General features: G+C 44.5%; 1 protein-coding gene across 1 annotated transcript in view; it reads left to right on the top strand.

Moving 5' to 3' along the window:
- Positions 1-23660, top strand: part of LOC149343241 (sorting nexin-13-like) — a 36436-nt gene extending 12776 nt beyond the window's left edge. Inside the window, exons 10-25 of the mRNA XM_089545783.1 lie at positions 1219-1360; positions 2020-2135; positions 2621-2720; positions 4242-4297; positions 4432-4551; positions 5003-5107; positions 7569-7689; positions 8070-8104; positions 9081-9234; positions 12548-12690; positions 14012-14227; positions 16499-16687; positions 19179-19324; positions 19427-19495; positions 20377-20489; positions 22209-23660. Of these exons, the coding sequence (XP_089401909.1) occupies positions 1219-1360; positions 2020-2135; positions 2621-2720; positions 4242-4297; positions 4432-4551; positions 5003-5107; positions 7569-7689; positions 8070-8104; positions 9081-9234; positions 12548-12690; positions 14012-14227; positions 16499-16687; positions 19179-19324; positions 19427-19495; positions 20377-20489; positions 22209-22474 (2091 nt within the window). The 3' untranslated portion in view covers positions 22475-23660. The remainder of the gene's footprint in view (positions 1-1218; positions 1361-2019; positions 2136-2620; positions 2721-4241; positions 4298-4431; positions 4552-5002; positions 5108-7568; positions 7690-8069; positions 8105-9080; positions 9235-12547; positions 12691-14011; positions 14228-16498; positions 16688-19178; positions 19325-19426; positions 19496-20376; positions 20490-22208) is intronic.
- The last annotated feature ends 2287 nt before the right edge of the window (positions 23661-25947 follow it).

The following is a 25947-nucleotide window of genomic DNA, read 5'->3' as shown; positions in this document are numbered from 1 at the left end:
TTTAATAATAATACATGTTTAAAGAAAATCTGTGTTGCAGTCCACTGTTATCAGAAGGTGATATTGTTGGTCTAATACTGAAGTGAGCTGCAGGCTTTCATAAGTTTTTTGTGTGACCCATTGTGCTGATAGGCAAAAGCGGCCAGGCTTCTGAGCTTTGGACCAGATACTATAATCTTGACGTAGGGACTGCAAACTCAGTGAGAAGTGAACCGCTCTCTTGTAATACTTTTATTTATGGTTGACCACAAAGCCGCAGGCAATTACGGATGGTATTGTAATTATTAAAACCATGAAATGCAGATGTGAGAAGTTAAATCACGAACTGTGGAACTCTGTCTCAAGCTTTGTAAGCCAAGTTATTCATGACAAGCTTGCAATGTTTTCTCTTGACCTAGCATAGATCGAGCAACCGCTGATACCGGGCAAAAAAAAAAACTTGAGGTAGCCATACCGGTTTCACATAGGGTGGCTAGCAACCTAAAAAACACAGCTTCAAGGCATGATGTTTCGAAACTAGCGCTCTCTGAACCATACAAATTGTTGCACATTTGTCAGTGAGTGGCAAAAGGAAGCTAAAGTAAGGACAGTAGCAAAAGTGACCGGGCTTGTCAGCATTGTGAATCCTCTCTGTTCGATTCCATTGTCTTAAAGGATGTGATAGAGGCATATTTGGACATGAGCTAGCTGAGGCATTCATTCAGATGTGAATGGTTGTCATGTGCATTATGCACACGGATGTGCATACATTTATGGGCCTGCTGATGTCTTTGGAGAATATTTAGGTGCATGTTCCCGCCTGTGTTGTCTCAGTTGTGCTCATTCCAGTTCTGCCCCTTTTATCGTATGATATGACGCATCTAACCTGACAATTTGCTCTACTTGCATACAGAGTAATTTTGGTCTTTAGACATAACTGCAGTGCAAAAACCACATTCACAGCTGAAAGGCGCACGTATGCATGAACATTGCACGAGCATTCATCCATGTGTGTCCTTTTAATGTGAACGGGGTTTTTGTGTTGTAATTCAGTTTTAAGTGTTAAACTAACTTGACCGAAAGCTTGTTTTACCTTTGTAATTTTGGTCTGGTCATGGTTTCTCAAAAGAAAATTGCTTTATCTTGTGTGGTTGCTTGTGAGCTAGACAATCTTACTCTCCTACAGGAAGTAAACTTTTCTTGGACTTCTTTTCTTTTTTTTTTTTTTTTTTTGCACAGTGCTCTAACAACATTCCCACAAGTGATGAGTTCTTGACCGTCCTAAAGTGCACAGACAACGTCAACGAATTAGAAGCCGTCAAAGAAATCGTCCTGCAGGAGATCGCCATACAGCGATCAAAGGACACTGGAGGCGATGATGGTGAGTCAATTAGAGAAAGACTTCATGAGGTCGAGATTTTGATGCTCTAACATTCACCAGAGATTCTTGAATTTTGACAGAATCGTACAAGAGACTGGGGCAGAACAGCAGTTTAGTTTTATGGCAGCAGTTTAGTTTTATGTTTCATCGGTGCAAAGCTTGACGGCACGGTAGTCAAGAATAAAGCTATGGTGCAAGCTGATCATAGTGCTTAAGGAAACAAATTATATCAGTTTTTTGGGGGGGTTTGTCATATTTATTGTTGCCACAGGCCAGTTATTGTATGTCACAATAAAAATGGAAGTAATTGTGCTTGTAAGTCATTACTTATGGAAAGACTATTTTTTGTAATCTTTAACGCCTTGGTGTTACTGTGACTAGATTCGCAAAAGGACTAGGTTTGCATGAATTTCACCGCAGTAAAAAATTTCCATCATGAGCCTGATTTTTTTTCAATTCTCATTGACCTTCCTTAATTGTTTTTTTTTACACTGGATGTATTGCATGCAGTATTTCAAGAAAACCATGTGTGTTGGCTTAACTTTTTTTTGTGTGCACATACGTTACTGCTTTGCGAATGCAAAGAGCTTTCATGTTACTGAAAATAATGTGTTGTCTGATGCTGACAGCACTCAATGAAATTTTCCATGTGTGGGCAGATACTGTGATCAAGAAGCAGCTGAACAGCCTGCATTACGTCAAAAAAGTTGTGGAGAGCAGGCTTCAGCGGCTGAATGATGGGAGCCTTGACACGGATTCCACCGGGCTACCCTCTGTAAGTGCTGGTCCAATGGCATGCATGCTGCCTGTTTCAGATGATATTACCAGGAGATCTATGATTGGAGAGCCGAGTCTCAGCTTACAGCTAAGAACTTGCAAAGACGTTAGCTTTTTCAGTCTTTGGTGCAGTTGTGATGCATGCACTTGCAATAGTTTGCCGCTGCTCTTAATTAGGAGTCTGTGAGGCAGCATTATTGAATACATTTTTTCTGGTTTAGTTCTATAGATGCTTTGCTATACCTCATTTGATGGTCAACAAGTTGCATGCACTCCGCAAAATCATTTGACTCTGCATTTTTTTGCTCACTGGTCAGCTTTCATTCTTCCTCATGAAGAAGGATGGACTCTGAATAGACCTTCGGTTCGGAACCCAGCTGAAATCATTAGTGTTGTCTCATAAACTCGTGTTCAACTTGCTCGGTGGAGGAAACAGCAGCATTTTCTTCATAAGCGCCTCGATTTTCTTACGTTCCCTCGTAGCAAATAGATTGGAAGAAGCTGACAGCGCCTGGAGTGGAGTTGTTTCAGCTGCCATTTGATGTTGTCCTGGCAAACAACATTGCATTGTCATATTTCATGGGTGAGTCTGGTGACATGCATTTCTAGTGAGCTCTGCCTTACTCTCTCTCGGGCTGGAAAGCAAAACCCACATGTGCATTGCACTTCTTTTTTTTGGTCAAAAGAGTGCCAAGATTGGATTTGGCAAGCAGGATAGATCTTTTTGTGCTGGCAGCTGATGGTTTACTATTTTGCAAAGGGCGGAAACTTGGCATATGTACAGGAAGGCAAGCACAAAGAAGCAGGGAGCGCTGGGTAATTGTGCTCTATTTAGTCTCTCGAACATTGAATCGAAACTGCCAAGGGATAACCAAGGAAAGAGCGGGAAGGATATGTAAGCGGTTAAAGCAGGTTAAAAAAAATATTTCAGCACATATTTTTTTGTAGTCGAGGGTTTGACGGTATACCGTCTGGTCAGGAATCATGGTGATGAGGATTGCTTTTCACTGGCCAAAGTCAATAAAGAAAGATGTTTCGGGAGCGCTACGGCTCCCTTGTTCACTATGAAGCAATCGGCGCACGGATCCATCCTTTTGTAGCACTCAGTAGCGTTTTTAATGATTTAGCATAGATAGGATGTAGAGTCCCGTCATTCCTGTTTAGTGTGTTAGACGATGTCTGTATGATAAGCGACTCAAGATTCTGCCGTGCTGATGTGTTCTTTTCTGTTGTCAATATCTTTACTTGATCCCAGCAGATATTTTTTTATTATGGACTTGTCAGTAGTTGTAAACTCCTTTCCTTTTTTTTATGTTATATTGCACTGTGCCAAGGTAGTAGTCGTTGCATTGTAATCATCTCTTTTTCCTTTTTCTGTAGCATATTTTTGAATCAGTTTGATGCATATTTGTACAAAACAGGTCAACTAGTCAACTTTGTTGCATTCTTCTAGGTCCCGTATCAATGCTGTTTTTCTGGAATAAACGTATAGTCCCTGCCATATTATTACGGAGCACACTTCGGTGATCATGTTCTTGTGACTTCTTACCTGGGGAAAATTAAGAGGTACTTTATACATATGTTGGCATATGCCGCTGGTGCGCTTGCTCATGAGCCCAAGAGAGCATGGTATCTTCTGTGCGGAACACAAGAAAATTTCAAATGCCAAAGCGTGCTTCGTAATATTTTGGCCGCACCTGTACATCGACTAGCCCAGCTGTCACCAAATGCACATGTGGTTTTGCTTGTGTCCAACCTTTCCTGAATTTACTGTGCGATGTCAGTGCACGTTAAAGAACCCCAGGTTGTCGAAATTTCCGGAGCCCTTCACTACGGCGTCCCTCATAGCCTGAGTTGCTTTGGGACGTTAAACCACAATAAACCAAACCTTTCCTGAATTTTCTTTCTTGTGCGTGCTTAATTCGTTGCTTAGTGTGCATGAATTTTGTGTGGCACGAATAGTTGTTTCATTTCCTTTTTTTTCTTTTTCTGTTGAATGCAATAGTAATGAGCCATTAAACACACATGCGCAACAGGCAACTGTTATGATTGTAAACTGCAGCCTTGTCATGTAAGAGTAAAGGGCCATGTTTTCTTTCTTCAGAATACATGACCAGTATTGGAGCTCAAAAGTATATCTCGTTTTACCTTCATGCCGAGGTGAGTCTCACTAGCATTTCACATCATCTTGCATGTTCATGCTGTGCAACATTATTCAAAGGGGACACTTTTGATGGTGGTACATTCAAATTCGGTTTTTGTCCCCCCCCCCCCCCCCCCCCCTTATTTTTTAGGGCTTCAAAGTGTCGGCAGAGCAGCTGCTAAGTCAAGCCCACACGGAGGACAGAAGCATGAATCTCGAATCCCTCAGGGAAGCAGCAGCAAACATCTATGACACGTACATCTCCGAAACAGTAAGCAAGAGTTGCTTCGATGCGCTTACTTCAACTTTGTGGTGTCTTGAACCCTAGTACAAGTAGGAACTGCTAAAACTCAACTTTTTTCTGTTGAAATGAACTACATTAGGGGCTTGTCTGTCAGCCTATATTTCTTGCGTGCCAGAATGGCTTCTTTTGTTCTCACTGCTAGCACAGCATAGCGAGTGGCAAATAAGTCTGCTAATTGTGTCATAGCAAACTTAGTGAAACTGTCTCATATTGAATTTGGGAATTATTTTTGCGTCAGATGTTGTTGTGAGCCCGAGTCCAGACACTTTTAGCATCCAATCATGTCTCCATATTTTCTAGCATTATCCTAGTTGATTTTAATAGATTTAACAGGTTTAATACATTAGATTTAATAGATTTAATGGCACATATGTTGATTGCTGCTGGCTGCTAACTTTTCACTGTCGTAAACATCCAGGCAACATCGAGGATCATTGTTGATGATGTACTGGCTAAGAAGTTGCTCCGCAAGCTTCGAGTTGAGACACCGGACGAGTTCTGGTTCGATGACATCCAGCAAAAGGTATATTTTGGCTTGAAGCTATGCAAATCATAGCTGCAGGACAAATTTAAAAGTCTGAAGTAATGCTGAGCAACATCTGTTATCTACAGGTGCCCAGAAAAGAATTTGGAACACAGATTAATTGCTGGGCAGTCTGAGCATGCATCCACGAACTAAAGGGTGTGCTTTGCACTCCCCAGGGTGGCCTGTGCGATGCGCCCATAAATACCTGACTGCCTCTAGGCAGTAAGGAAACTCAGGTTTTTTGTGATTTCGTTGTTCAAAAATTTTTGTGGGATTGGGTGCGCATGCTCATTAACTCTTTCCCTACCATGGGGAAAATGACCATTTTCTGAAGGTTTCAGTACATTTTTTTTCTGTAAAAACTATTGCACTCAATATTGATTGCAATACCCAAAAACAGAGCTGAATAAAGGTGCTTTCTATTGTACGTTTTAACAACAAACTCCATGTTGCAGCAAAAAAATTTTTTTTGCTAAAAATGAGATTTTAGAAAAAAATTCGACAAAACTTGCAAAAACACGCTTGTATTTAAAAAGAAAAAAATGTTCCAATTTTTTTGAAATACGCTAAATGTTTGTTACTCTATTGGCCACTCTCTGCGAAAAAAAAATCATTTCTATCTTGAATAGTATTGTTGCTACAAAACAATAACTGGAAACCCTATAGTTGTGCATCGGAGCATGGCCGCCTATGTTTCAGGCTGGTTTCCATTGTCACCGATGTGAAAACTGAATCATCTTCAGTGCCTTGCAACATCTTCAGGCTTGTTGTTGCACAGGACGTCGATTAAATCACTCGCAGACGAAACGGAGTCCTTAGATTTGCTGTGTCTTGGAGTGCTTGCCACGCATGCGGAGGCTGCCAAGCGACTTTGATGGTACCGCATCCTCGGAGTTTTTTCAAAAAATGCCATTTTGTAGCGGTAAAAAAAACTATATCGGAAACAAAACTTCAGTTCTCCGGCTACAAGCCCGATGCGCATCGTGCCTGTAAGCAATGCGGAAGGCTCAGAAGTCTAGTGGCGAAGGCGTCATCTGCGGGCAACATGGCGAGCAAGGAGCGCAGGTCTGCGTCTTCATTTCTCCGCAGCGCGTTAGAAAGTGCCCCCTCGCGGGACAAAAGAAAACTACATCGGAAACAAAACTTTGGTTCCTGGCCTACAAACTACATCTGCAGCGTGGTCATTAGCAACGCAGAAGGTTCTGAAATCCGGGCATGAAATGATCGTTAGCAGGCTAACGATGCTCAATGGGCACGGTAGGGAAAGAGTTAACAAATTTACTGCCGCACTGCCTCCTGTCCCAGTTGCCTGGTGTTGATACCGGCGAATGAACCATGAACGTCCCCTAATACTTTAATAGAGAATGTCATGGTTTTGATGCTCCAACATTGCCCCACCCCCCGCAGATTCTTGAAACGCTCTCAGTGGATAGTTATTTTGTCATTATATCATTAAACACTTCTGAGCAGAGTCGTGCAAGAAACTGCGAACGTAGTTGCACACTCAAAGGCACCAGTCGCCTTCTTGTGTATTAGTATGCACAGTGCCTTATAATGCAGCATTCAAAAACCACTACAGTTTAGGCTCCGTCAAAGTGCTCACGGCCTTCATTGGATGGCTCTGGTCATATTGCTGTATTCCACGAATGTTAGGCCACTGTTTGTTAGCTACGCTATAGTGTTCCTTAAGGCAGATATAAGAGTGGCATTGCCATGTTCCTCACCACATTGGGCATATTTGCAATAAGGAATGGAACGCACATTTATCACTCTTTACTTTAAAAGCGGTGCATAACCCATGCTGGGCATGCTCATTATAAGCGGCGTCCTCTGTGCTGCTTTCATATAGGATACTTGGCGGCCAACCACTTTGTGTGCACTCAACACTTTCATGCAAGGGGACCTGTGAGGATTGTTGTTTGTCTTGGCTGATGTTTTTTCTTCCACTTTTCACAAAGGCCCAACTCAGCATCAATAAATGGAAACTGGATGTAAATTGACTCACTAAATTACAAAATAAATATAAGTTGCAAGCGCAGTACGTGAACTTCCGCCTTTTTCATCTGTGCATATCCATCATCACCATCACTCATCTTAGTTGCAGCGCGCACTGCGTGCCAGGCTTTTCTTGGAATAATGGCGTCCATTCAAGTGGCACCAAGAAATCAAAGACAAGTGATAATGACAACACACATGTATACATGAAAGTTGATACGCACTCACCATATATATGGTTTTCGGTGGAACTTTGATTAGACAATAAAATGGAACTCACTGCACCACGAATTTTATTTTACCAAAGTGTGTCTGTGCTTGCGACTCAGTTTGACTGGTGCTTTGAAGCATGCTGCGAATCAATATATCATAAAGCTGAGTTGCATATGTCACAGTGTGTATACTTTTTTGTGTGTGTATACTTTTTTGTTGAAGATACTACTGCTGCCCTCTCCCATTGTAGGTGGCTCAGATCATGCAAGAGGAACAGCACTTTCCCAGCTTCATGAAGTCGGAAGGGTACATCAAGTTGCTGGCTGAGCTTGACCTCCTCAAGGATTTAGGGTCCAAGTCTGACGAGGAAGGTAAGGCATCCCCACAATGCTCGTACGCACTACCGGGTCGAATTGAAAAGTTAATTCGCCACTGTGGTATAGTATTTTTGTACTGTGCAACAAGACATTTCCTTGCTACCGGTTTACATATATATACTTTGCTGGCTGTATAACGCATAAACATGAATCACACCAGTCATATACTACGACTGAAAGTGGGAAGGCAAATATTATGTTTTGTTCATTGATGCTCTTTGCATTTTATGCTGGCCTGATAGTACATTCGGGCCTTGAACCAGGCTACAAGTCTTAGTTGAAATCCTTGAAATGTGAAGAGTCACTTGAAGCCATGAACTATGCTTTAAAGCCACTTTCACAATAAATTCAGAAATTTTGTTTCACTGATGCAGATTCCTTCAGTGGAGCCAAGTCCGCAGGGAGCGGGGTAAGCTGCCTTCTATCATTTTCAGAATGTGTGGTTGCATAATTTGACCCTTTGCAACGCTTCAGTGTAACCCATTCTTAGTTACCCAAATATGTTTCTGGCTGATATTAATGGCTAGAGTAATAACTGGATGTGGGCACAGTTGCCTACACTGTCAATGATTCACAGTTAGTTGCAGCATCGTGATCTTTATGAGTTATTATTTTTATGCGTTATGATTCATGAATAGTTGTGGACATAGCACGCTAGGTAAGAAAATGCATTCTTAGTTTCCTGATATTTGTACTTGCTCAAGAAGTTTTTATGTATTATTATTTTTCAGCCTAGCTTTGGTCTCTTTGACTTGTGTCCGGAACTGCCTAGAACCCCTGTCTGATATTCAATTCGATTTGCCAGGACAGGTTTGCCTACCGATATGGCTGTTCTAAATAAAGTTTAAGTTGGTTTTTGATGAAAGGAAATGGCGCAGTATCTGTCTCACATATCTCGGTGGACACCTGAGCCATGCCATAAGGGAAGGGAGGAAGGTGGGAGTGAAAGAAGAAAGTGAGAAAGAGGTGCCTTAATGAAGGGCTCCGGAATAATTTTGACTATTTGGGGATCGTTAACGTGCACTGACATTGCACTGCACTTGGGTGCCTTTGCATTCGCCTCCATCGAAACACGGCCACCACGGCCAGGTTCGGACCTGGGAACTCCGGCGCCATAGCTAGCCACCCTAACCACTGAGCCACCGCTGCGGGTGTTCCGAAATGTATTCCTTTTGAGCAGTGGGTAGTTCAGGGGAGCCTGAAAACTGTCCTCTACTGCCCTCGCATTTTTGTTTGGACTAGATGGGACAGGCAACAAGTACGATAACAACCCCCCAGATCTGATGTTTTCACTTATGGTGCAACCGTGAACAAGTGAAGTAACACCCCTCATTTGACCTGTTCACTTAGTTGCAGGAATACTTGAGTTGTTCTCTGCGTTTCAGGATGACTGTGGCAGCCTGAACTCCTTGGAGCAGGAAGATGAGCCCATTGAGTTCCTCAACAAGGAGATCCCCTCAGTACCTCCTGACGGGCCTGACGTCACTGCCAACAACAAAGCGTCGGAGATGCTGCTCATTGCCAACATCTACAACACAGGTAGGGACGCAGGGTGAATTATGCAGCATTATGATGACCTGTTCTATCCCTACTATTTTATGCTCTCTGTGGGGAATTTTGCTTTCTCTGAGGCAAACTATGTTCCAGTGCCATTATTTATGGTTGGCATAATTTGGCTTCAGCTGTAGTATTACGTGGACTTATGAAGCGGCATCATGCCTCAATAGATTTGCTTTTGATGAAATTACCTTGACATTTCAGCAAATTTGACCGTAACATGTCTTGGTGACAGTGATAATAGCTTAGAGTTCCTTATGGACTTCACATGACCTCTAGAGCATGGAGACAGAAGGAAACTATAGCATTGAGGTGTTTTCTGGAACAGATTTACTGGGTATTTGCTGTGGTGGTGTATGGAATGTTGAATGAAAGAATTTCAAATGCTGCAGTGAAAAATATCTCGGGGTTTATTCACGTGCAAAACAAGCAACAAATGTGCCATGCCGTCAGCAGCAGTAGTTTTGTGCCTTGAGCCTTGGCTTTCGTGCCATCCAGGCTTGCATAAATGCGTTGCATGGATGGCTTGTCAGAGGTACAGTGGACTTCAGCAGAGTTGCTTCATACCCCTGTCACATGGCCACTTTCGAAGGCTATTGAGTCGAGGGCCTCCAAGATTCTCAAATGCTGTCAAACTCAGAGGAGTTGTGCCGCTGCTACACTGCAGAGTTGATTGCCATCAAACGATTCCATCGCCTCACACAAACATGGCATGGCGCCACCGTCACTGGCAATAATTGTGCAATAACTTGAGAGTGCTTGCAGGCCCCCAAGATCTCGATTGAGTTCTGCGTTGCTCTGTTGACTCTGTAGGGTATTGACTCGATGGCTCTCAGAGCTGCCCGCGTTGCAGCGCTGAGTGGCTTTCGAGTCGATAGACTATTGGTTCGAGGCTCTTCAAAGTGTTCATGTTACAGGGGTATAACTTATTGCAATAACATATTGCACTTGACCGTGCAAGTAGGAGGTTTCTGTGAGCAAATAACACAGTAAGATTGCTTGGGTTTGTGTCTTTGGGCAGGGGTGTGTTTCATTGCTTCTAGTGCTTGGGCGAGCTTTTTTTATGCTTGAAAAGGCCAAAACAATAAAATGCAGCTATCACCACCACCACCCGGTTTTCCAAGCAAGCTGTGATGACATCAGTACAGGTCACGTACAGGCTACGTACAGCCTATGTCACCATTCAGTGTGAAATAGTGATCATGGAGTCCTTTTCAGTACTGACGTCAACAGTTTGAGGGGAATGGCGGCCATTTTTAAATTCATTGTTCTCAGCATTAAATGTATCTTTTGCTGCCAAACATCATCGTAGCCAGCAAGTGCCATAGACTCTATTTTTATTAAAGACAAAAATTCAGCAGAGTTGTCCTCTGTGTCGCTTTAGCTCTTTCCTTACTGCGCCTATTCAAATCGTTCATTTCTAATGATGGTGCTACATGGTTCATTCTGAGCAATTCAGGACTCTTCTGGACAAGTAAAGCCATCCAGTATGTTGCAGAAGAACTGTATTTCAGTGTAAAAATCAGTTTTGTCGTCAGGCGTGTCAAGGAGTGTTTTTAAACTTTTCACGAAGCTTGTCAATGTGGCACAATCACTGCGAGCATGGCGTCAAAGGTGACACCCCCGTCTTTCAATGACCCTGTTCAGCAACAGCGGTGTCCTGGTGAATTGGCAGCATCGACACTTGACTTTGCAGATGCAAGCGACAGTTGTGTGATAACATGATGACTATTCGTCTGAAATTTGTAAGAATAGATTTACTGCTCCACCTAGCCTGGACTAATGACAGGTGCCCGTCTGTAACTTTCATTTTTGCCATTACTGAGAAGATTCGCTGTTTTCTGAACCTCTATGAAGGTACTGGGCATGTTCTGAATGATTTAGTGCCTCCAGCAGTGTGGCAGATTGAATTTTCGCCATGGCAGCCCGGGGTCAACATTGGTGTTGCACTGGAAAGTAGCATAAAGTGCTTTCAGAGAGTAGTTGCTCGTTTTTTATTCATCGGAAAGTTTATCATGAGTTCTGTAACCTTAAATATACTTGTTTCTGTAATTGTAGCGCATGAAACATGTACTCTAGATTTTTTTTTGTCGTACTGAATATATTTGATATTTTTGTGATCTCTTGTGGGAGTCTCTCAAATTTTGCCATTCAGAGGTTCTTTTTCTGCCTAAGCAATAGATATCCTTTTTTTTTTTTTTGTCATTAAAAAGAGATCTTTGTTAATGTGCTACCACAAAGCAAAGTATAAATATTTATGTGTCAGTAAGTTGTTTATGCCTGCCACCCTACAGCTGCCTGTTGTCCTGCGATAAAAAGAGTTAAATGATGCAAGGGCAGTTTGGCCAACAAGCATCATGGGGTTGAAGACCCATTTTTTTCTAGCATTTCGCCTTGCAAAAGCCGAGCACCAGGCCATAGTCGAAGCTTTATTTATACTTTTAGGTATACAAGCTGGCCATTTCACGCATTTGCCATCTTTCTTGCGCCCACTTGGGCTCTTTTTACTTATAATCATCATCACCACCAGTAGTTACGTTAAGTGCACTTGGGGTAAATGTCTTTTCCTGTGACATGCACTTACAGATGACGCCAACAAGTTGTTAGCCTAGCGCTCATGGGGAGATGTAAGTTAGTGGTCTTGCACATTCAGCCTTGCAAACTGTATTTCAGTTTTGTATTTTTTATTTTCACTTTCGCTTTACTGTGTAGAAACAGGTACATAAAAAAACTTCCAGTTTCTTGGCCTTTCATGGGGCAAAGAAATGACACTGATCACTGGGCTGCGCCCACCTCCCTCGTGAGTGCAGCCATTCCCAGACCCATCTCTTTTGATAGCAGGGAAATGAAAGCATTTTCATTTGCAACATACTACAGTGCCGGTCAAATGTTTAGGGGAATCCCCCAAGGTGGAGTAAAGGGGGATTTCCCTAAACATTTGACCAACACTGTTCCCACTTCGAGTTATTGATCAATTCGCTCTTGCCCTACCATAAGCTTGCGTCCTGGTTAGCTCAATTGGTAGAGCGACTGCTCCGGTGAAGCGGTGGTCCTGGGTTCGAACCCCGGACCAGGACGAATTTTTCTTTAACTACGAAGTTTCTGTGAAAGCTGTATAGCTTTCCTTTGTAGCCGTATGGCTGCGCTTGTGTGGATGCCAATGAGTAATTACTACCTTAATACTACAGTGCCATTTAACTTCAAGAAAGCCTCTCGCATAGCTGCATTGAAAAAAATGGATTGGTTTTCACATAGAGCCATTGCTTCATGCTAAAGCTCTGTAACCCATTTGCAGGCATAGTTCGAGAGTCCAACACAACGTACGCCCTGTACGCCATATCAGTGACACGGCGGGAACCGCAGAGCACGGATGAGCGTTGGTGTGTCTTCCGGAGGTACAGCGACTTTGATGACTTCCACATCCTTGTCTTGGAAAAGGTGAGCCCCTTCTGTCTTTGTCAGAGGCAGGAGCGTTATGTGTAAGTGCATTGTCCTGCATGTTATCTTCCTGTAGCTTGTGTTCCTTTCGAGGGGACATCGCGCACAACATATGTACCGACTGACTCAGTTTCATCTGGTGTGTTGGCACACAGGGAGGCAGAAATCAGGAAACATCAGCCTCTACAATGGCTGGTGATAAACTACCATGGCGTTACCGTTCATGCTGACTGTACTGGAGTGTGCTAAATGCTAGATTATAGGGACAGTGATAAAGGCACATATATTTCTATGAAAGTGGAATTTAAAAAATTTTTCCGGCACTGAATTCAAACTGTTAACGAGAACAAAAATAACTTCACAGTCCCGTTTGGAAGTGAAGGGCTGTGTGGCATAGCTTTGGGGTGTATGCGCACAGAGAGCTGTCTTGATACATCACTGGTAGCTTTTTGTAGCCTATTAAAGTTCCACTACACTAAAGAGCGCAAAAAACACAAGGACGCAAAGAAACGACACACGACGAATGCTCTAATGTTGTAATAGATCAATATCAACTCACCAAACTCGCTCTGCTTCTATAAAAGCTCCGTTTTCCATGTAAGTGCCATATTTGCACATATTTGAAAATTGCATGTAAAGTGTTGGAAAGTAATGCTGCATATCAAACTACAGTTTTGCTGGTCATTCGATGTATCGAACTGCACGTCGTGCCCATACAAGTGGCGCTTCTCCTTAACGATGCAATTTGATCCCGTTTCGCGCACGAAGATGGGTTGGCTGTGCAGCCTTGGGTGCATGTTGGCAGCGCTAGCGATGCGAAACCATGTTGCAAGGTGACTGTGGGGTGTGCTCAAGGATGGCCTTCGTTCTCCTGTACTCATTTTCTGCGCCGCATCGCTGTGATGAGGTCAAGCCAACTTAATTAAACCCTTGCGATGGTCCTTTGCTTGGAGTGTTTCGCTGTCGAAGACATTGTGGAAGCCAATTATAAATAGAATAGTCACTCATTAAAATTAAGGTGTAGTGTACTGGTAACAGGGTTTGAAAGGCAGTGGCCAGTTGCAAAGGCTTCGATACGAAGCAGGTTAGGCCTACCATACCTAGGGAGCGGTGCGCTGCCAGCGGGTGACACATCGCTGCAAGAAACGTCACTAGCATGGGTGCAATGTATTCTTGCTTCTCAGTTACAGATAAAGCTTATCTAGTGTCATTTTCTTTTTACCCAATTATCAATATAGCAAACTATTTCGTGATTCACCTGATCCCCGTGATTCCTGATCAAGTGCTCTGCAAGTAGCCTGGTAATCTTCCGTGTTTCCAGTTTCCAAAGTTGTCCAAGTTGCCTTTTCCCGGGAAGAAGACCTTCAACAACCTGAGCCGTCATTTCCTGGAGCAGCGGCGGGCCCAGCTGAATGAGTTCCTGCAGCAGATCCTTCATCCGGACATTCTCGCAGCGAACGCGGGTCTGCGCGACATGGTGCTGCATTTCCTCGAGCCAGGCACCTATGAGAAAGGAAAGAAGCAGTTTGCAAGAACGGTGAGCACACTTGCTGTCACTGCCTGTCATGAGCATTGGCTGCCTTCCTTCTTTCTCTCACTGTTTGAGATAACTTCCTAATGGTCTTGGTTTGGAACCACTTGGTTAGTTAGGCTGGTTTTAAAACATGCAGTGTTATGGAAGTTGGAGTCAGCATTGGGGTACTAGACTCAAGAAACTGTTTATACATAAAAGCATTTTGTGACTGGCTCACTGCTTGGTTGCAGTGCGCAGAGCTGCAAGCCAACGGGAATTGCTGACTGTACTACTGCTGGGGCAACGGCCAATAATGTATTCCAGCCAGTCATGGTAGCCTGCAGGTTGATAGTTGAAACACCAGTTAACCATTCACATCAGCTATTTGGGAATTTCTCTTGCGCACATGCAGCTTTGTGAATGTAGCCCATGACTAGTTGTTGCTAAAATAAAGGCTATACAATTTTAGTGAGGCAAAGCATAATGTCAGGAAACTCCAAGCATTCAGAAAACACTCATATGGGAAGGTGGGGTGAAAGACACCTGTAATACCATTAGGGTACCAAATGACATGCATGGTCATTAATATGGCCAGTGGCATCACTTGTGGAAAACAAGTTTTTGCACTCGGCTCTGACACCACTTAGTATTTCAGGTCCTGGTCTAAACCTGGGGTCATGACCGTCGACCTGCATGCCAGTTCTTCCAGACCATGATGGGGAAAATGATGAACAAATGACAGGCAGGCAGGACTAGCTGAAAGTTGTCTTTTGGTTGGCCCTCCAGTTCGCAAGGAACACTTCGTGTTGTGGAGTGAATGTTCAGCTATGCTGTATGTGATTGGCGCTGCCAAGTTTCAGATCATCTCACTGCCATGTGATGACTATTCAGAACTTTATGAGCTGCACAGCAAGTATGCTCCAATGAGTCTTGCAGAGTGCTCTTCATTCCAGTCAAATTTTAACCTGTTTGCTGCTATGCAAAGTGGCAAGAACTGTACGGTGAAACCTCTTTAATTCAACCCGCATTAAATTGAAAATCTGGACAATTCAGACTGCAGACGTGGTCCTGGCAAATGCCGATGTAAGTCTGTGGCATCACAGGCCCGTTAATTCGAATGCTGTTAAATTGGACGTGCCCCCGACCAGAGGTTGTGTTGCTGTAGAAATAAAAAAGCGAGTGATCATGCTAATATCCGACGTCATGTTAAACATCACGTCAGGGAGGCGGCCGCTCACCTCTCACGTCGTGCAGCAGCAGGCATGATGATGTTCGGAGGGTCCTTGCGGCGAAAAATTGTGTGGCCACATAGTTTCAGTTTCCGTTTTCTGAGTTCTGTTCCAGACCACTGCGATGGCAGCCTGGCTGCATAGTGCAGTTTTTCAGAGTTTCAGACGCTGATTAGTATGTCCCTGGTCTTCTCATTATCTTACCAGAAGACATCTTGCCATTCTGGTGCCAATACGTTTCCCTCGGTTCAGCCCATGGGATTCTTCCGTTCTTTTATTAGCCTGAAATGTGCGCTTGTCACGCACTGTTCACAGTTTGTGCTATGGTATCTCTTCACATGTGAAGGCGCCACTTGTGAAGAGGCTGCACTGCTACCGTGTTGCACCGTGAAGGAGGTCATGAAGGCCTTTAACATTTGGGTGCAGTCCTACTTTAATGATTCCTAGAGTGTGCACGCAGTATGCATCTCACATTATTCAGGAAATTGTCGTTGCTGTGCACTTTTTATGTTAAAAGCAGATGACGACTGCCTGATTTTCACCAAATAAATTCTCTATGATGCAAATGGTCTCTGGCATTTTGGGGGAGGTGTTGCATTTGTTAATTTTGGACCTTCAGATATTTCGGACATTCTTCCCAGTTTTTTGGAGTGTAAATTAATGAGCCTTCCATATTTCTGAAGCACTTTTGTGCTGCTTTCGTCATGTCCAAGAAGGGTTTTCTGGCGGGCTAGTTGGTGCTTTTCGTTCATGATTAAACTGCGCGAAAAAAACACGGACAGAGACAGAAAACACGTACACACAGAGCGCAGTCATGTCCGCTAAGGTCCAGATTAAAGCCAGTTAATAAAATACCACCAAACAGACAGCTGGTTGTCAGAATGTGTTCGCAGTAGTGACAGGCTTAACACAGGTTTATGGATTTAGTTGCCTAACCCTGACATCAGGCCAGGAAGGCTGCATGCATGGTGTTATGAGCGCTAATAGGGCTGCTTCAGTCTGTTCATTGTCCAGTTTACGTGTTCTTGCGGGGCATCTGGCATGACGAGTGATTCTCGCTGTGCAGATGGGCTCCCTAGTCAACCCGCTCAAGTCCTCCGTACGAAGCATGGGCACCATGGTGAAGAATGCACCCGAGAACCTGTTGGACGGGCTGCGCGACAGCATTGTGAAGGTGCTGCGCAGCCGACCCGCAGCCTCCCCTGTGGACGTCATCCAGGGCAGCGGAAAAGTGGGGGCCGGCATTGACATCGAAGTGAGTTGGTGCACTCCCTTGATCACCATGTTGTGGAGCAGGGGCTATCAAAACTTTTTTGCCTCAAGGAGCCCCAACAGCACTCAGTGTGTGCCAAGGTCCCCTCCCCCCTATCACAAGGGTTTGTTTTATTGGGGCTTAAAGTCCCAAACCAACTCAGGCTATGAGGGACGCCGTAGTGAAGGGCCCCGGAAATTTCAACCGCCTGGGGTTCTTTAACGTGCACTGACATCGCACAGCACACGGGCCTCTAGAATTTTGCCTCCATCAAAATTCGGCCTCCGCGGCCGGGATCGAACCCGCTTCTTTCAAGTCAGCAGCCGAGCGCCGTAACCACTGAGCCACCGCGGCGGGCTGTCACAAGGGTCACAATCGGTCGGTGTTGCTTGTGAATGGACCCTTTGTGTTTCTAGTTTTGGTGTGTTGTTTACTTTGTACATATTTGTTTGTTTTCCTGCTTTCAGTTTTAGTTCAATGCCCATCTCTCGCTTATGCTGAGATCTCTAACCGCAAAACAATATAATGCAAAAAACTGCAGTCACAAGACACACACCGCGTTAGCGCACTTGACTGCCTGGGCTGCGCACAGAATCATGTGACGCCTTATCTGGGTTTCATTAGCTATCTGCTGCTCCCCACTCTGCCATCAGCAGGGTTTCAATGTTTTTTGAGGGGGGGGGGGGGGGGGGGTATTTTTTTCATCTTCTAATTTCGACAGATACTGGTTTCCGGTGCAGATCGGCTTACCGGCGGCAAAATTTCACCCCAATGGTGCCAACACTATCGATTCACCCAAAAAGACATCCAATGGGACACGTTTTTTTTTTTTTTTTTTTTTCATTTCTTTGTCTGGCTCAGCGAACTTGCCGGTACGGCCCACACTTTCAGTCGTCACGTGCATGAGTACGCATAACACGCATCGCCTTGTGCACCATTCCCCTTCCGCACCGTCCTACCAGCATTCTGGACCACAATGGCAAAAGGAGAGGTGACCCAACGGTGGTGCAAGGCATGTCCAGTTAGTGGGACTTCCACGCACGCCGCGAACACAAGGGGCAGCACTAGTACTGGGGGCCTTTTTCGTCGCTCGTTTTGCTGGCGCTCCTATGGGCACTCGAAGGGAACGTGCGAGACAGTCCTGCCCATCGTCGTACACCTGTTAGCTGAGCTGGCGATAACCCGCTCAGGCATTGCTGTCGGTGGCACGATGTCATGAAAGCAACAGATCATTGCATGCATGTCCGGTGCCCGCTTCGAGGAATCGTGGTGGTGAGTGCCGTGCAGAGACTATTCGCATTTGGAAATGGAAGTATTTAAGGCAGTGAGCGGTGTGAAAGCTTCTACCTGCTCAGAATGAATCGGTTAAGTAAAGCAGACAGCCGCATGTCATGGTTGGGGTCTTTGAATGCTGGCCGAGGTCGAAAATTTTCCGCGCGTGTGCCGTTGCTTCGCAGCAACACCAGCGGAATCGACGGAGAGGATAGCCCCCGAACATGTGCTGTCCGTAGCGGCAGCGCTCACTTCTGGTCACGTTAAGTGTCCGCTCTCTCGCCACAGCGCGGCTGCACTGTCGGAGCGCCTCTCTTTCACCATGTTTAGACATATGTGCACCAGCACAGCTGGGCTCAGCAGTGCCTTCGAACACTACCAAGTTCACTGGGTGAGCCACCATCGCTGGCGCTCCCATCAAAATTTAAACACGCAGTGTCATTAATGGTGCGCGGCATCTCGGCATGCTGCCAAGGTCTCCGTTGTGTATGTCATTAATGCGGATGGCACGAAATGAGCTCAGAAGAGCTAATAGGTAGGGGGACAGGCCAGTGTGGGTGCTCATGCAGCCTACAAAAGCAACCCATGGAACCCAGTTAGAGAACCTCTGTTGCCGTGTATGGCATACTCGCTTTATGTGTGATGAAAACACATTGATGAGCAATTTGCTATTTATTGGTCGCCCCTCACAAATTCCTTTATTAATTTTGTTTAGTCCTAGGCTTCATGTGGATGGTACTTGAATGTTTGCCATGAGCACGGAATTCTGAGAGAACAGAGACTTCTGTAGTACTGTAATTGTTAGACATTTCTGAAATCCTGTGCGGACCTTCTTTTGGTGAACTTGGCAGAACAGTTAGGTGGTTTAAGTTGTTACTTACCGATTGGCTACCCGAAAGCAATTTAGTTCTCATATTCATGCAGCTGATAACAGTTACAATATACCATCATCATCACCAGGCAGGCAACGATGTGAAGGGACTGGATGCATTGTTCAACACTATGATAGCCCCCATTTGCAGACTGCTGTGTCATTTGTGCTGGTAATATTTACATGGTAAACAATGGGCTCACTTGGAAGCATATAGCTGAAGGTAACCTTACCAGCTTGACAAAGACAGATAGGCAGATATTTTGACAGTGTACCATGGCTTAGTTTGCAATTTAGATTGTGCCATACTACAGCATGTTAATGTGTTTTTTTTTTTATGTCCCTTATTAGACGCAAGACAACATTCCATTGAGAATTATGCTACTGCTCATGGATGAAGTGTTCGACCTGAAGAGCAAGAACCAGTGGCTAAGGCGGCGAATCGTCGTCATTCTAAGGCAAATTGTCAAGGCCACGTTCGGGGACACTATAAACAGGTTCTGATCTTTTCTCTCTGCGTTCCCTCTGAGATGTCCTTCTATTTCTGCCCACTTGATTTTCTGGCTGTGTCACTCATGCTGTTTTTCCACATTTTGCAGAAAAATTGTTGACTACGTAGAATGGATGGCTTCAACGGAGAAGATAGCCGAATACATCACGGCATTCAAGTGAGCATGACAACTTCCCATTCTTAATGAGTATTGTTCAAGCTTTGGGTAGCTGCTGCTCTTTTCTTTATTTTTTTGCTTTACGCCATGGGGCTTTGAATGGGGAGAAATCGATTTTCTCCACTTATCTATGGCTGAAAGACCAACTGTTTACCCCCCCCTGTAGTTGGCAGCACAACAGCATGAAACCCAACCAGAGAGAGAGCACTTAGTATTTAAAAGACCCACTTCAAGGTCTGTGTTTTAAAGGCAAGTACGGTGGGCCGTGCTATTGGGAACAAAGGAATGGGACACGTGCTGACACAAATGGCATTTATTGCTGCTAAAACATGAACACCAGCTAGCAATTAGCGAAGGGAAGTTTCTTGGAAAGAGTAAACTAAGGAATGAAAGACGTCCGACTTGTCACCAGGATTACAAGCGAGTTTTTGCCCGTGCTAGGGCAGGAAGGCGCTCCAAGACAGATGGGACAAGCCCGCAGCACATGTTGGCAAAGAACAGAGCCATGCCCAGTCTGTCTCTGCACAGTGAGTTGCTAGTCTCAAAAAGAGAGAAACCTAGTCCCACATATTCGTAGCAATCGCTCCATCCATGGTGCTAGTGCTGAAGCAATGCAGATGCTCTCTCTTGATAATTAGGCCAACCGCCAGAGGATTTAGATGGGTTGCACTGCACAGATATATGCAAGAGAGAATAAAACTGGACGGGCACCACCAGAGGGCCAGCGTTGGAAGCTGATGCAAGGAAGCTGAACCTAAGGGCATGATGCCTCCAGCTAGTCCCTGCAACCTTCTTTTATTGAAGCTAACAGCGATCAATTGAGCAGATTGTTGCGGTGAATAAGTGAACTCTCAAGCGTGCCTCTTCTCTGCTTTCCACAGGGATGCCCTGTGGCCAAATGGCTTGCCGGCTGAAACAAGACCAGAGAGGGACCAGAACACCAAGATGAGGACTCGGGTGGCAGCCAAGATGATCATGCTGTGCAGCCTCACAGGTATTTGATCACTGCCCATCTGTGCACATCCACTGATGCGCCAATGTTGTCTGGTTCAGCTGATGCGAAACTGGAGGCCACTTTCATGACTACACAATATGGCATTCAGTGATACTCTTCATGTGATGCGGCGTCCAGTGTAGTGCCTTCCTTGTCCAAAAGGTCGTTCACAAACATCGCATATTTTTGCTGTTATACTCTGTGGGATGTTAGGTGTCCGGCACATTCAGCTGCCAGAGTGGAGTTCTCACTGAGTCTTGCTGAGGATGGAAGTTAGCTGAAAACTTGGGATATCTAAATACTGAAATTAGTGAATGCAAATTGAATACAAGTGGTTTGGGGGTGTTTAACGTCCCAAAGGAGCTCATGCTATGAGGGACGCCATAGTGAAGGGCTCAGGAAATTTCAACTACCTGGGGTTCTGACATCGCATAGTACACGGGCCTCTAGAATTTCGCCTCCATTGAGATTCGACTGCCGCGGCCGGGATCAAACCTGCGTCTTTCGGGTCATCAGCCGATCGCCATAACCACTGAGCCACAGCAGCAGCGTATGAACAGAAATGGCTTTTAATGTCGGATATGGGCTTTGTATAAAAAAAAATTAATTGGAAGATAACAGGCAGACGTTATTGTGCTTTATTTTCATATTAGCATAGGGTTTTGCAATCACAACTACACAAAACTAGATAACTCACACCTTGTGAAAAAAAATTGACATGCACAGAAATGTCTTGAGTAGATAGCATAACAGGATGCAACATTCATTATTGTTGTTATTGTCATTGTTAAAATGGAAGTAATGTGTTGTCATGACTACATGCAGATGTGGGAATGCTGCGCCATTTTCGCCAACCTGCGCTATTGCATTCATCATTTGCTGGAATCAGTTTCTTAGTGGCTTAAAAAATCAGACTCTACATCTAGACAACACACAAGATGAGTCACAGAAACGGATAAGCCGTGTTGCAGTGAAAAGCACCAGATTAAGTTGGTGACATATAGGGCAGGAGTTGTGTAAACCATTCCACTTGTGAGCTGCCGCGGTGGCTCAGTGGTTATGGCGCTCGGCTGCTGACCCGAAAGACGCGGGTTCAATCCCGGTCGCGGCGGTTGAATTTTGTTGGAGGCGAGATTCTAGAGGCCCGTGTACTGTGCAATGTCAGTGCACGTTAAAGAACCCCAGGTGGTCGAAATTTTCAGAACGGCATCCCTCATAGCCTGAGTCACTTTGGGACGTTAAACCTCCACAAACAAACATTCCACCTGCCTGTGGCAAAGTATGTATCAGTCAAACTGGAAGGTGCAGGAACGGCAAGAGGAGCATAATTGGGGAACCATTGTCAAAGTTGCTAAGATTGCTTCCCGGTATGTGATGCTACGTCTGTGATGCATATGGGAGCCCGGAGAAAAGATAAGGAAATTATTGAAGCTTTTCAAATTCACAAGGCGGGTGACATGTGTTAGCACCCCTTGCCTGGCGATGGCAGTGAAAGAAATTATCTACGCAATCACTTGACACACAGGAGGTGGGAGAGTGCAGTTAGACCTGTTGTGAATGATGAGGCATCTGCGTGTGCTCAGTGAAAGCAATCTGTCATATATGTGTCCAGTAAAAGTTAGTTGAAGTCTTAGCGGGTGTGCCTTGTGTGTTGTCTAGGAGTAGTGTCTGTGTTTTTTTTTCTAAATTCCCTTTCCATATTCCCTTCTTTCGCTGCAGATGAGCTGAAGCACATCATTGGAAGTGACACGACGCGGCGAGGCATGCTGTGTGTGTTCGAGATGTTCCAGCACGCGGCACTCAACCGGAGGCTCACCTATGTCCTGCTGGAGGGCTTCCTGGCCACCTTGTTCCCCAACAACCGCTTCACGGAGCTTTTCCGCAAGATGCACGCCGAGTCGCCCACCATATCGACCACCTCACTGTCTTCCAACTCCAGCAGGGACGTCATCAGCATCGGCGCCCGCCGCATCGAGGTGCGGTGACACCCATCCCGCATCGCCCTCGTCGTCCACTCGGTCATTGCTCCCCCATTTCCCCTGAGGCTCCGCTGTCCACTCCTCTGTGTTTTTGTTGCTCACTTCATTTTGACCCGCACATTTTTGTTTTGTTTTCTCGTGAATTTTTCTGATGCAATTTCAAGCTGGCTGGCAGGGAAACTGTGATTGCACCCCGCCTAGTGAGAGAGCTTGAGTTGTGTTATGTGATAGCTTGCGCGTGTCTTTCACCGCAAGCCTTGGATATGAATCCCCGTAGGAGCACCTTGTTGTCCCTGTTCTTGTGTAGCGCTGCGGAATGACGAATGTGCCGTGAATGTAGCCGGTAGTCATAGGTATTGCCTCAGTGTGTTAGCTGTCGAAAGTCAGAGGCAGTCAAAGGAGGCATGCTGGTTCCTTTGAGTGATTCAAAAAGCCAACTTCATGTACAGTTACACTTTCTCTTGTCATTTCCTCTAACAAGGTAAGGCCATCTGCACAGAAGGTACTGCCTTAAAATACCCCCTCTCCCTTTAAGCTCCGTTAATAGAGGGGCCTAAAATTTTACTAACCAGGAAATGTGTAAGATATCACTGTTATTATCATTGTCTTTTTTATTCCAAGTCTCGTCTTGCGTTTCTTCGGATACCAAAGTTTTTATCTTTCTTTCTCCCGGTGTTCTACATATCTTTACCCTCACCAGTGTTTATGCTGTTACTGCTCTCATGGTCCATGTGCTTGCCGATCCGGAATGCATAATGCGATGAGAGTAAATACAGCTCTTTTGGTCCTGAAGTGATATTTTGGAATAAGCCTGGCGTTGAGCCTATTGCCACCACTCTCCGATGGGTTTGTCATCCCGCAAGCTTGTTTTTATCATTGAGGCACTGTACAGTTCTTTTCTGTCCTCATCTCTTTACAAATCGTCATTCTTGCACTCTATGTCTGTGTTAAGCCTAATCTTTGTTTTTTGACTGTTTTTTAAGAATTGAAACTCTTCTTGAACATTAAATTTGATGTATCATATGTACACTTGTGACACTTATACATATATTTATATTGAAAAGTACTGCATTTTTGAAAAGTTCAGTATGCTGGAGAAATGAAATAAAGTATATATTTTCTTTATAGCTTACGTTTAACTAGATCCTGCTTCCCCAATATGTCTGTTATAAAAAGCAAACTTAAGAACAGAGTATGCTGTCCTCGTTTTTTTTTTTTTTTTTTTGAGTTGATTTCACCAGCCATTTAGCACAGGTCTTAACTTCCTAGATTTCACAGCACGTGGCAAAAATGATTGACAAATGTTGAAGCATAGCACACATGGAACTGAATGCTCAGACTTGAAGCTAACTACTCAACAGACAGCCCAGCAGGCTTGCCATGAGTGCTGGTTGTCAACCTTGATGTTCAACAGCCATCTAGCCATCTATTGTCATCTTTTACTGATTGTAGATGAAAAACTGAAGGATCCTAGTGACATGTACGGCATTGCACATTGTAATGCTGCTGTGAATGCAGTGATGTATATTTTGTTCCTAGCCTGGAAGTGCACCTTGTCTCACACCTGCCTTTTGTTGGCACACTTGCGAATGCACATGATAACAACGTGATAAGTTCGGCAGACATTGTTTGCAGAAATTGACGCTTGCACACATCTTCATCAGCGCTTTTTGCATGGCGTCTTCTCTTTTGTAGTTTTTTTTACGCACTGAAATAGAAGAAGCAAGTGGTTATAGTGGAGTATTTTTGGTCTACATTAGCCTGTTTCTGTAAACACATTTAACACGATGCTGGCACTGTTGTTTCTTGCTAATTTCGGCTGCGCTGTGGGTGAGTCTTTAAAAACATCTGAACTAAACAGTGCTGCCTTACAGCCATGCAAGCCTTGATCTTTCTAAAAATATGGGGCCATTTTGAGAATGGGCTTTGCCTCTCAAAATTGTGCTTTTGTGTGAAAATGTCCCATTTGTCTAATGTAGAGTGGGTGACTGCAGTACAAATGACTCATGCAGATAGGTGATTAAGACAATTTACTAAGCAATGTTACCAGGCTTTTATGCATGCCATTTTATTTGCTTTGGACATATTGTAAGTAGCGGTGAGGCTTTTCGGCTTTTATATTTAGAAAATTCAGCTGACTTTTTTCAGTATTTCAGAACGCATTTCTTTTTTTTGTGGGGGGGGGGGGGGGGGGTATTTTCAACGAATGAATTACTGACTTTTTTGATGATTTAATGTGGCAATCCTGTGTGGTCAAAAGTCGCCTTGAGTGTTTCTCGGTGATATTGTCGGCATGAGCAGTTTATTTACTGGTAATCAGCATGCAAACAGTAGTACCTGGAGCAGTGTTTGTAGAAGGAATGGCTGTCTGCATTGAAGAATAGCACAAGTTGAATGAGATGGTCAGCAGACGAAAACAAGTCGAAGTTGACTTGTGGGAACTAGGCAGACATGTTATTTAGAAGAAATTCTTGTTGGGCGAGTTGGTGCATTGCTTTGAAGAACCACGTTGCGCTATAAAAAAGACAGCCACAGGAAAAAGCCAAGGAGACAGAAAGAGCGCAATTGCGCTCTTTCTGTCTCCTTGGCTTTTTCCTGTTTCCTGTGGCTGTCTTTTTTATAGCGCAACGTGGTTCTTCAAAGACATGTTATCATTGGGTTATCGCACTGGGTGTAGCGAGATTGTGGGGCATCGCGTGGTCTGGGTGCTGATGGCAGCGATGGAACTGCCGCTTAATCATCACGGTTGCAAGAACATGGTACTTTTTTGTGAAGCATATACACGGTTTCGTTTCGGTGTCCTACATGCATTTGACAAACTTTTTAACCAACTAACAGCTCTAAGTGCAGGATGATAGTGAACAAATCGTGCTTAGCTAGTAGGTCATGAGGAGGTGCTGCTTCCCGCGTAACTAAGCGGAGCAATACCTCAGATTGCACAACTGTGCTGCTTACCCAACAGTGTCACGTTTGCATCACAGCCCTAGCTTCCCTACTTAGTTCATTTTCAACTTTGACTGTGTAACTAATACTCAGCAACCAGCTAGGTATGGCTTGCATGTCAAGAATACTGACCTCCTTTGGTTAAAACAGTTTCAGGAACTGAGTTCGGCGTACTTCTATCTTCTTTTTTTTTTGTTTAAACCAAAAAGTCCAGCCCTCAATTGTAAGGCAGCAGTGTTTGGCTCATATGATACTCTGACTGCAGTGTTTGAAACAGTTGCTAAGTACCTTTCTGTTGGTAGGCTTGTGAACTCCAATGCGTGATCAGTCCTGGGAGCTGCACAGCCTTCTTGCACTTCTGACTCGGCATGCTGCATCCTGTAGCATTCATTATTACCAATGTGTTTTTCTATACACTTTATTTGTTGTCGACTCTGGAGCATTTCATTAGTAAAAGGTGCCTGCCTGACTGACGTTAAGCCACTTCAGCGAACATAAAAAAGAGCACACATTACTCGTTCTGTCATGGCATGCTG

The sequence above is a fragment of the Amblyomma mixtum genome, chromosome 5, assembly GCF_055824585.1.
Source record: "Amblyomma mixtum isolate Tamu chromosome 5, ASM5582458v1, whole genome shotgun sequence".
Classification (NCBI taxonomy): Eukaryota; Metazoa; Arthropoda; class Arachnida; order Ixodida; family Ixodidae; genus Amblyomma; species Amblyomma mixtum.
The sequence above is the reverse complement of the archived record's forward strand: the minus strand, read 5'-3'. Positions and strand labels throughout refer to the sequence as shown.